The sequence below is a fragment of the Centroberyx affinis genome, unplaced genomic scaffold (assembly GCF_046629955.1).
Source record: "Centroberyx affinis isolate AG114_WGS23_722 - 3 ecotype Tasmania unplaced genomic scaffold, CSIRO-AGI_Caff_v1 ptg001225l_1, whole genome shotgun sequence".
In the NCBI taxonomy this organism is placed as follows: domain Eukaryota; kingdom Metazoa; phylum Chordata; class Actinopteri; order Beryciformes; family Berycidae; genus Centroberyx; species Centroberyx affinis.
In genome coordinates, this window is record NW_027279739.1 from 1 (window position 1) to 12,401 (window position 12,401).

At 39.3% G+C, this 12,401-nt stretch overlaps 1 protein-coding gene across 1 annotated transcript in view; it reads right to left on the minus strand.

Annotated features, from left to right (window-relative positions):
* Positions 1-2,624: 2,624 nt before the first annotated feature.
* The window catches only part of LOC139648538 (glutamate receptor ionotropic, kainate 2-like), a gene marked incomplete at both ends in the record, with an annotated part of 50,025 nt that continues 40,248 nt past the window's right edge, over positions 2,625-12,401 (minus strand). Inside the window, 3 exons of the mRNA XM_071524697.1 lie at positions 2,625-2,702; positions 6,542-6,586; positions 12,124-12,341. Of these exons, the coding sequence (XP_071380798.1) occupies positions 2,625-2,702; positions 6,542-6,586; positions 12,124-12,341 (341 nt within the window). The remainder of the gene's footprint in view (positions 2,703-6,541; positions 6,587-12,123; positions 12,342-12,401) is intronic.

Genomic DNA, 12,401 nt, shown 5'->3' on the forward strand with positions numbered 1-12,401 from the left:
TATACTGTACATAATACATATACAGTACATATACTGCACATATACATATACAATACATATACAGTACATATATATACAGTACATATACATATACTGCACATATACAGTACATATACATTGTACATATACATATATAATACCAGGGTTCAACCCATATGGGTTTTTGAAGGCCAACACCTTCACCTTGCTGATACCCGATATTTTGTGCCAATATTTAATATATTTAAATTTTATAATTTTCATGCCAAAATATTTCCCCCAAAAATAATATTCACTCAACAATTAGTATTGTTTCCACCAGAATTGTGCCTCTGAAACAGCATTTGGACCATGGGACACTAAAACACTAAAACCAGTGTAGTATTGATCAATTCTGCAATAAATATGGAATCAATCAAGCTGCATCACATCCATCATATCAGAGGTGGAAGACATGTCTGGCCGATTTTTTAGCAAAAGACCAGTATCGGCCCCACAAATATATTGGTCTAACACAATACAATACACATAAACCCACTTAGTCACATCTCGGCTTGAATTGATTCACTTTTTCAGATGCTTCACACCCTGTAAAAGACTGTAACTGATCATACAAATCGGTCGGCGAGTGCTTATCAGACTTTTTCACAACCCTGGTGTCAGTTACTTTCAAGTCACCAAGCATAACCTTATAACATAATCGTTTTAACCCCACTATTTTTAACCACAAAACTCCAAAACTACTGTACACTGACAAAGCTGATGTTGATTGGACGATGTACCCAAAAAGGGACAGTCAATACGAAACAGTAGGGTTAGATTGAACTACTGGTTTGCCGATACTGGCATTAGTCTGGCTTTTAGTGGAGAGTTTTAGTGTCCCATGATGGTCTAAATGCTGGTTCCAAGGCTTTTCCACCCTGACAAGAATCAAATTCTCTTTGAAACACTGCTTTTTTTTGTATTATTTGGCATGAAAATGGTCAAATTTAAAGATACTGAATATCGAATATCAGTATCAGACTTCAAAAATCCATATCAGTTGAACCTAGTCTGCACCAATGAATCTAGGTAAGTCACAATGCCAATTTATTTTAATGTAGTCAGCAGAAAGGGAAAGTTCAGTACACAATATGTGGGCTGCTGGGAGGTAAACTAATGGACAAAACCATATCTGGCACATCTACCTAAAGTATTCTTGTAAGTCTAGCTGTTTGTTTCAATTGGCTGACCTTTCATGTCCTCTCTAGAAATGTCAGTCAAACAGCTGCTTTAACTGCAAAATGAAAACTACTTTAGCTTGGTGCACACCTCAATATTCTGACAGAAGGGCAGCTTCCTCCACCACAATATTCAACTCCAACTACACACATGTAGGGCTGCTGCCACTGAAAACACAAACACATGCTTATTGATTCTTGTGTATAGATGGAAATAGACCTGCTGTGCAAAAATCAAATTGTCAATTGTCTATATTTAGCATGTTTTTTCCAGATTTTTTTTTTTTGCAGTTTTTGTGATCGATGCTCCTGCAATTCAGTCACCGACTAGGGCTGGGCGATAATTCAATATTATTGTTTATCATCTTTCAATGGAATCATATTGTGATGATATGAAGATATTTTGATATCGTGACACACATTTCTGCTGTCTAAATTGATGATGACAAGCACATTTTACTTAAAAACTCTGATAAAATGAGGTATGGTAGGAATATTATTTGAATATTTCTGTTTTGTTTGACACCACACCTAACATCACCATTCGGTTCAATGAGATGAACATTCATTTGATTATTTAACGTGATTTTGCATACATGAACCATATCGTGATATATATTGATATCCAGAAAAATCCTTATGATTATCATGATATTGATTTCAACCATATCGCCCAGCCCTATCACTGACTATTTAGCCTCATTGTAAAGCCCCATTCACATCTAGAACGATAACTATAAAGATAACTATAACTATAAAAAGATTTAAATGGTAATAAGTAAATAGAATGTCTGTGTTCACACTACAACTGTAACTATAAAAACATCCAAAATGACAACTATAACTGTTATAGTTGCCTCATGTTGCTTTGAAAACACCCATAGGAAAGTGGTGATGGTCAGAGCTCTTTTAAAGCTGACACTGCTACTTAGCATTCAACTCTCTGACTGTCCTAACCTGCTTTTGTAATTGTAATTTAGTTACTTCAAAGTTAAAGTCCTTTTTCATGTTCTTTTTTTCTGCTGTTTTGTCCACCCACTCGACATATACAGTATGTGCGTGTGTGTTTTCTAGCTATCAAAGCGGCCAAGTCTGTAATAACCATTCAGAGGCCAAGGTCTTGACACGAGCGTTCTGCTCAGTTTTTGTATTTTTATGCACAAACCAAACGCACCGCATTTAAAACAAGCACAAGTCAACTTCGGCTCTACAAGGAAATCCCCTCCGGACCCCCCCCACACTCGCTACAAATTCCACAGAAAGTTCAACTTCCAACGTTCCCCCCCGAAAAAAAACAAGAAATGAATTGTTCTCTCTCCTCTACGCTCCTCTGAGTCGTGCATGGAAGGGGGTGGTGGGGTGGGGGGGGTGGGGGGGGCACGGTCAGCAAAGTCCCACGACGCATTGATCAGGTAAACAGCTCACGATAACTACGGAGCCTGTGTTCAGGCCGATGCTGCAAGAGTCGACAAAGTAACCGATCGGACCGAAGTCGGGGGGAACCTTGGGGGGGATCGAGACACAAAAAGCTTGCGGTAATCATCGCGGCCCGGCCTGTAAAATGAAACACTTCCAAGGACGCATCATCGTCTTTACAATCCTCTTGTTACAGACTGTAATTAGCGCTCGCTATTCATCGGCAAGACCTGGGAGAGAGAGATTTGCGAGGCCGCGAGCGTCACTGTAAACCTTTTCACAGTTGCTTCGTGTTTCAGGGCCACGTTAATCCAACTGTTATTTATTTCTGCATCGTGAGGGAGCGAGGCGTGCGCTGTTCTGATACCAGGTTATTCACCTTTAAAAGAAAGAATCTGCTGTGTTTTTTTCATGTAAAGAAATGTCGGTTTCGCTCCTCTCTGTCACCAATTGACGTAACCCAACAGTGATTCAACCTGTTATCCGGTTTCATGAAAGCTTTGACAGTTGCTGATCTACCCAGCCGCTGTCTGGTAGATCTTTCCTGGGGAAAAATCCTCTGGCACACAGGAAGTGATGCGTTTTACCGTTTGTTTGGAATAAACAGAAGAAGAACTGGGTAGTGAGCGTGGGCAGCGACAGCCACCATGGCTGAACAGACGCATTACCGCAACTGGTGAGTTAGGAGGCTGAACGTTTTTTTTTCGGTAAATCCGGTAAATGCGACATATTTACGGTAAATCCGACGTGACTTGAACGCAGCATTAGCGCCATAGATGTCAACAAAAAATCAAATAAAATGAAACAAAACAAAGATCTCAAGGATTAACACTATAATCAACAATAAATTCATGGGTGTGGAGATGGATTTTTAGATTTCACGGGCACACATCTGGAGAGTGGAGAGTTTCAAAGAGAGGAAGACCATGCTTCAGGCTTAAATGTAAGATTCACACATCCCATAATACTGTGCAACAGTGATTCTCAACCTTTTTCATATCAAGGACCCCTGATTTAATCCACATCAGAGCCACGGACCCCCATTTGATGAGATTTCATCTCTCGGACCCAAATCTGAGAATATTTTTATTGTTAGATATGATTTTGTCCAGAATTCCATGACTATCTGTATTGTAGGTAGAGAGATAACAGTGAAACTGTGATCAAAACAGTCATTCTTCTACATTCTCTAATTGTGTTCACTTCTTGTAAATGAAATAATGCTGAAGTTTAACAATTCATCAATTTGCTTGGGACCCCGTGGAACCCCCTCAAGGACCCGTGGTGGGCCCCGGACCCCACGTTGAGAACCACTGCTGTCCAGTCAGCTCAATAATTATAAGCACAACTTTAATGAAGTGAAAGTATAAAGTACAGCATGTGCATACGGTATGTGCACATATTTTCACATATTCCGTGGGTATGCGTGTGTGTTCATATATGTGTGCATGGATTTATGTGTGTGTGTGTGGTGCATATGTGTGTGTGTGTGTGTGTTTGTGTGCATCTTTGTGTATGTGTATGTGCATGTATGTGTCTGTATATGTCTTCATGCATGTTTGTCCGTGTGATATCAATGTCTTTGTGTGTATGTGTTCCTATATGTATGTATCTCAATTCAATTCAATTCAATTCAATGTGCTTTATTGGCATGAAAGTTCACAGACAATATTGCCAAAGCATCAAGATGAATATCAGTCTAGGTGTGTGTGTGTGTGTGTGTGTGTGTGAGAGTCAGTGCCTGTGCATCTCTTTGTGTATGTGTTTGTTTGTGCGCATTTGTATGTTTGTACATGTGAGTTCATGTACATGTACTGTATGTGTGATTGTATGTGTGTGTGTGTGTGTGTGTGTGCAGCCCCCCCTAACTCCCCCAACACACACGCTGTTGTTCCGCTTGTCAAGACTCCTCGCTCGCTGCGTGCCAAAGTGTTTTGCATATTTTTCAAAGGGCCGTAATCAAAGGAATCCAGATAGCGGAGGAAAAGAGCGCGCGCTTCTGTCAGCACAAACAACAACTTCCTTTTCATGAAGCGTTCTCTCACGCCAAATTTGATAGATATTGTTTACGATACACTGTTGACACTAAACACAGGCGGCTATAAAAAGAGAAGCCGAATCGCACTCAGAATCACCTCACGTTTGTTGCTTTGTCAGTTCGCCCTCCGTGGAACTCGACTGTAACAGCAGAAGAGCAGACATTCATTTTTCCAATTTTTTTTTATCTATGTATTTATCTTACCATCAGCAAATAGTAGTAGGATAAAGCAAAGGAAAATAGGATAGAAATAAGGATAGCGCAAATGGGGGTTATAATAAAGCAACCGACAATTTCCACTACATGTTACATAAAAATGTATGAACAAAAAGTATGACAAACATGAGTTATATAAATATGAGGGTGTGCAAAATAACATCAGAACATACTGAGACAAAGAAAAAATGGTAACACTTTACAATAAGGGTACATTAATTAATGAATGCTTAATAAGCATTAACTAACCCTTAATTAACAGTTAACTAATGTGTCTGGTAATCATTTACTAATGGTGTTCATGTTAACTAAGGTATTCATTTATACATTATTTATTTATACATCTTTATAAACTATTAAATAATGTATAAATTAATACATTAGTTAACATGAACACCATTAGTAAATTACACATTTATCTGTTAATTAAGGGTTAGTTAATGCTTATTAAGCATTAACTAATGCTTATTAAGCTTATTAAGCATTAACTAACCCTTATTAAGCATTAACTACCCCTTAACTTATTGTAAAGTGTTACCGAAAAAACAAATTGAAATATGTACGCAAAACAGGTCTCAAAATCACACTTCTAGCACATAAACGAACGCAAACAAAGCAGATTCTGACAATATATGAAAAACTAGTCCTGCTGCTGAATTGTTTCTAAGTGAATCGCTTTCTTGATGTCTGTTCAACCTTTCAGTTTGAACAAGTGGAACACCAAATTCCGGTCGGAGGAAACTTAATAATTGTAGATAGGCGAAAAAAAGTGAGAGACATGTTTTTTATATATATGTAGAATCTGCTTTGTCAAAGTCCTGTCTCCCACCTTTTTTTGCCTATTTACAATTATTGGTAAATGTATTATATATAGAGGTGGTGCGATTGTATGCAAAGTCAATGGATGACAAGTTCATTGTAGCGATGTGGGGTTCGGGTGGGGACGATGCTTTTTGGCACTGTGTTCTAAGCTTGGGCGATATCCGTAATTTAATATTGTCAAAATATTGCCATATACGATATTATCGCGTGGGGTTTCTGTTTTTTTCACAAAATATTGCGATACACCACAATTTGGATGAAACCTGGGAGGGACGATGCATCCTGTTTCTGATTGGCGGGCGTGTTTACTACGCGACTCTTGCAAGTAAAGCAAGGGGAAAATTTCAAATTTATTTCTCCTGGCTTCCCGTCTTAATATTCGGCAAGCTTCCACCCAAGGTTATTATAGTTTTGCATTTTTCATTAGTTTTTATTTTCATTTCGTTTTGACTTTTTGTTTTCAATTTCAGTTTAGTTTTAATTCGTTTTTAAAGCGGGTTTGCTAGTTTAGTTTTTATTTTTTTAAATGCTTAATTTTAGTTTCGTTTTTATCAGTTTCAGGGTTAGTTTTAGTCTTTTTTTGTAATATGGGGTATTTGTCAGGGGCGAGATTCAAAAATTCAAAATACTAGGCTTATGTATGAAATAAATCGACAAAGACGAAAACTAAAGACATTTTTTCTATAATTTTAGTGTATTTTAGTTAGTTTTGTAAACACTAAATACAGTTTCAGTTAGTTATCGTTTTTTTGTAAAGCCTCGTTTTTATTTTTATTTCAGTTAACGAAAACGTTTTTTCACACCTAGTTTTCGTTATTTCGTTAGTTTTCGTTAACGATAATAACCTTGCTTCCACCCTGAAAGGCACCAGTGTTTCTATGCTAATGCGACTCCTCTACTTTCTCTGAACTCACTGCTGACAACCAGAAGCCGCCAGGAGTTCAGTAATCTCCCCCCTTCGATAATGTGGAAACCCAGAGATTTGTGATGAGAGGGGGGGGGGGCTTTGAAAGAGAAATACAGACAGAGGGCAGGGTGAGGGAGGGAGAGAAGGGGCCACCAGATTAAATCGAACACTTGAAATCTGCAAAAAAAAAAAGCGATGACGCCAGTATGGGGCTTGTTAAACGTGAAAGAGTGAAATAGAGACTGTTCCACGGAAGGACGGACGGAGAGAGTTATAAAGGGCAGGAGGGCTTCAGGTGAGAATGGCTGTGCTTCGGTCGGCAAAAAAGCTTTTGATGGGTTTGATGTCAGGGCGGTGTGAAGGAGACACACACACACACAGTCTCAAATGCCTAAAAGAGCAGACTCTCTGCTTGATCACAATACGTTTTTGAATGGGCTCTGTATGAAATATGTGATAGATTAGGATTAGGACATTAGGGTGCTTCAAAAGCAAAGCAAGCACAAAGGGGAAGAGAGAAGTATCCTGGGACACTTTGGCCATTTTGTACTATTTTGTATTTTGGTCTTAAAGGTACGGTGGCCGAGATGTGTCGAACTAACTGCATATCCAAAACGCTTTGCAAATTCGAAAAACACAACAACAACACGTCTCGGCCAGCGTGTACATGTAGCACTTCAACATCCAATCACTGCATTCATTTTGAGACATTAGTATAATTGTAAATGAAACGTAAAATTAAACATTTGACAATCAGAAACTGGCAGCCTCTACCGACCTCTACGCTGAATTTTACGCTGTGAGCCACCAGGTCGGATTTGGCGGGAAATCTGCTGGATTGCTTTACGGCACAAAACAGGAAGAGGGCAAAGACGGCAGAGACGAGAAGAGACGGGAAGAGGGGGGCAGGAAATAATGGGGGTTTATGGGAAATGTAGTCTTACTTTTGTAGTCTACACTACTACACTAACAATACCACTGGTGTGAGATAGAGGCAACCAATCATCTTGTCCATGGTCTCATTTGTTTATGGCAATTATACCAAGGTAGCACAATTAATTTGACAATGACATATTGATGCTACATGTAACACCTCCCATCTTTGTCCTCCCGACCTTTACTCCCCTTGAGCACTTAGCTTTTGGTTTCAACCTTCCTTGTTCTTTATGCAAGTTTTTCTGCATGAGAGTATCACTCAAATCCCTAAAATGTAAATGTAGCTTATATATTGATTTGAGAGTGAAGTTGTGTCATAAACTAATCCATTGTGATTTATTGAGAAACTATGACTTTGACGCTGGCCAATATATCACCAAGGCGTGGGAAAGAGGGTAGGAATCCTTATTTATTCGGAATTCTGAATGAGATATTGGATACTACGACACTGAACTTCATTGTAATGTCATTTGCGTTCTATGTTTTCATCATTGTACCTTTCACATTCTACTTATTCTTCCTCCCAGCTCTTTTCTTTGCCCTGCCTCCCCTCCCCGACACACTCTCCTCTCCTAGGTATCAAGCTCATCATCTCAATAAGCGCTTCGTCTGCTTTCCCCCTTAAATCATTATTCTGGAGATATATCCTCTCGTCTTATGGCTCATGCAAAACAATTCTGGGCTCCCGGTACGACTGGGAGAGATCTCGCTCGAGAGTCGCGAGTCGTGTGAAGGGCCGGCGTCTCCTCCGCAGACCGCCGGATTGCCAGGGTCCTTAATAAGACGTGATTTTATTAGGTAATAAGAGGGAGACAGCAGTGTGTGTTTGCTTATTGAATTATTCAGTGTTATTGTAACGACGGTCCATAGGGAGTGTCGCCGCTGCAAAAACCAAGGAAAAGACGAGTGAGATGATCCAATGCTTCAGAGACTATCCTGTGCAGACATTTACATAATTAGCCACCATTAGACATGTATTTTTTTTTACAGAATAAATATAAGTAAATAATTACCCGAACAGCAGGGATTTTGTATTTGTTCCCCCTGCTGTTGAATAGTGATTGTAATGCATTCACACACCGTCTAAGAGAGTGCAGCCCTGAATCAGTGGAGACGGATGATAAGTCCGGTCAAAACACTCATCCATCATCAGAGCAGTATCTTCTTTAGACCGCGGACAGGATGCATATACAGAATGTGTTTATTCAGGGCAGGACGAATGCCCTCTGCATTCGCTTGGGTTCATTAATACGCTTTGAACACAAATGAGAACAAAATGCGACACGCTACGGGACACAAAAACAAAGGGAAAGACGGAAAAGCTAGCCCTTTCCATCGCAAGCTGCTGATCGAGCGCTGAGAACCGTGGGGTAACACTTTACAATAAGGGTCACTAAGTTAAGGGTTAGTTAATGCTTAATAAGGGTTAGTTAATGCTTAATTAACAGTTAACTAATTTGTAATTTGTTTTAATTTTGTAATTTGTACTAATGGTGTTCATGTTAAGTAAGGTATTAAACATTTAGTTTATAAAGATGACTATTAAATAATGTATAAATTAATACCTTAGTTAACATGAACACCATTAGTAAATGATTACCAGACACATTAGTTAACTGTTAATTAAGGGTTAGTTAACTTTCTCTCAAGAATAGACCTCTACTTTGCATCATTCTTCTACAAAAATAGTCACAGAAGCCTGACCCCCTAATGGTGAAAATCTGGCCATCTGCTATTGGCTGGTCTTTGTGCCAGGTGATGTCATCACCTGTTGTACTCTATAGAGGGTGACGTCACCCGGCACAAAGATCAGCCAATAGCAGATGGGCAGTTCAGTACCCTCCTGTTCACCATTAGGTGTCAGGCTTCAACTCAGATTTGGTTTGGTTTAGTTACTCTTTAAGTGTTCTTTACGGCATCTTCATCATGTTAATTACAGAGGAATAAAATTCAGTGGATCAACATTAGCTTTAATTCATCTTTGGTACAATCCTCAGCATTTTCATTTCTTGAATCAAGTCAGATTTTGTGGTTTAGTAAGACACATAAAGGATGAGGGAGTAACCACGTTGTACAATAAATTAAAGGTGATTATCTTTTTCATGATCGTAAAGCCATTTTGATCTACAGTCTTCTGCTTAAACGCTTGAAATTTGTTTCTTAGACAAATATAAATAGTGAAGTTGATCCTATGTATGAATTTCTTTCCAAAGCCTTTGCCTTTCCATCAAGGCAAAGGGCGGCTAACATAGTTTTGATTTGTTTAACAGTTTTTTGGTCGCTGCATAATTCCATTTGTGTTATTTCATAGTTTTGATGTCTTTACTGTTATTCTAAAATGTGGAAAATAGTAAAAATAAAGAAAAATGTGGTGTCCCCAAACTTTTGACAGGCTGTGTAAGCCTACAGTATGTCTGTATTTGGGTGGGTCACTCTCATGGTGTGTTAGATTACATTCAGTTGGCTATATATGGTGCCTGGTCCATTGTATGTCAATGGCATATAGCACAATGCATATGTAGTAAACATAGCTGTAAAATGACTTGTATTTGAACGCTGCATTTTAAACACTTTTTTAAGCTGTCTTTAATACAATGCTTCACACATCTCCACAACTCCATAAATAAGTTAATTGTATAGTAGAGTCTTCTCATATTCCAATAATTGGTAATTAGTGGATCGTTAATGCCCGTGATTGTTAGTTTTTGTACAGCTATTATAGTTATTGTGTATGCTTTTCCTTCTTAATAATTACTGGTATTATTTGTAATAACGCTGCATTTAATCTAAAAGGTATATAGAGACAATCCTGAGCAATAACTTGGCACAAATGATTCCAGGATATATACAGTGTTTGACCTGAGGCTGTATTGGCAAAGTAAATTATGGCTGCAAAGGGACCTCAGCATAGGTAGGATGATTAACAGGCGCATATGCTGGTTCTCACACCAACTGTTGTTTTCAGTAATTTGTATTGTGAAATGATAAAGAGACTGTGCAACTATCACCGCAGTGGTTTGCTAATGAATCAGCGTGTGTACGTTTCAGTGTGTGTGTGTGTGTGTGTGTGTGAGAAAGAGTGGGTGAAGAGGAAAATATGTGAGAAGCTACGCGCTCCCACGGCACACGCAAACATATTCATCACCGGTGTACGCTCGTGTGTGTGAACGGTATCTGTGAACGCGTGTGTGTTTAAGCCCAGACGGGTGAAAATGAGGTGTGAAAAAACAAAATCGTAAAGCTTTAGGATTCTGCGGTGTTGCAGAGGTTTGGCGTCGGCGTACAAACAGCAGAGAGCAATCCAAGGAGATCTTCTGCATGGGTAACGGCGATCTTAAACACGGCTGGATTAATACAATATCCTCGATATGCAGGGGGGATTCTATATGATCCCACACTGCGGGGATTACTGAGGACAGCCTTGGCAGAGGCAACACTATTTATGCTGCTACTGCTAGATGGTTACAGGCAATTTCACGGGCAGAATGGTGCAGCTACATTTGGGCCATATGACACTATGTTACAGAACTAAATAAAACATCCGTCTATGAGAGTCCTCTTTTTTATTTGGTCTCCATCTTTAATGCTCAGCGCTCACTGCTGTGGTGTTTCTGCACTGCACTTCCCACAGGTCGCCTGTCAATCAAACAGTATGTCCAGTACTGTGACTTTGTCTGTTTTGCTTGGATTTTCTGTCGATGCAGTTTTAGTTTCTCTTTTCTTTGTCTGTTCAGCCATGGTGGGTATCACTGCTCATGCTAACTACCCAGTTCTTCTTCTACTTATTCCAAACAATACAGAAACATAATACACATCACTTCCTGTGCGGCAGAGGATTTTTTTCAGGAAAGTGCTACCAGACACAGAGTGTTTAGAACAGCAAATATAAAAGTTTTCATGAACTGGATTAGTGAAAGAACAATATATGTGGTTGATATTGGCCCTTTATTAAATATCAGATATCAGCCAGTCATCTACCTCTGATATGATGGAGGGTCCACCTGGACCACAGCTACATAAAAAATGTAAATACTACAATGAAATTTTCTTTATTTCTTCATTGAATTGTTCCAATTATGTTTTTTGTAAATTCATTCATTTCATTTAAAGGCAGTAATGTATCCCTTAGTAATGTTTCTCCTACCATTGAATAGGTGTGGTGGGTCATACTGCCTTAAAGAGCTGCTAACCCTAAAAGAATTTCATTAGTCTGGGTTTCAGTGGAGAGTTTTAGTGTCCCATGATGGTCTAAATGCTGTTTCAGAATACAGAATACAATTCTGGGGTAAACACTGAATACATGGAATTTTGGCATGAAAATTATCACATTTAAACATATTGAATATCAGCAACTTCAGTTTAAATATTAGTACAAGTACAAATATATTAGTCAAACCCTAAAGTGGGTATACTGTAGGTTGAATCACTACTGTGTTATATCAATTGGTTTTAGAGTAGCAAAACAGACATTTAGTTATATGAAAATGCCACAGATTATACTTAAAGTCCTCACTACAAAAGATGTTTCTTAAGCAAATCTTTTTTCAGACACTGTGGCACAGCAACTGCCTGCCTTAAAAATAACCAACCTTAAAGAAGGTCATGGTGGAGCCGTCCTCCACCACGCCGTACTCTATCTTGGTCTGCTTGGCCAGGTCGTCGGCCGAGTCGATGGGCGACTCCATCCTCTCCACGGTGAGGAAGGCTGCCAGGTTAGCCGTGTAGGAGGAGATGATGATGAGGGTGAAAAACCACCAGATACCTCCTACAATTCTGGTGGAGAGGGCTTTCGGCATGAGCTCAGAGCCTGGACGAGAGGAGCAGAGGGAGGCGTGAGGCCCGGCTTGGTCCTGGGCTGGAGAGGAGC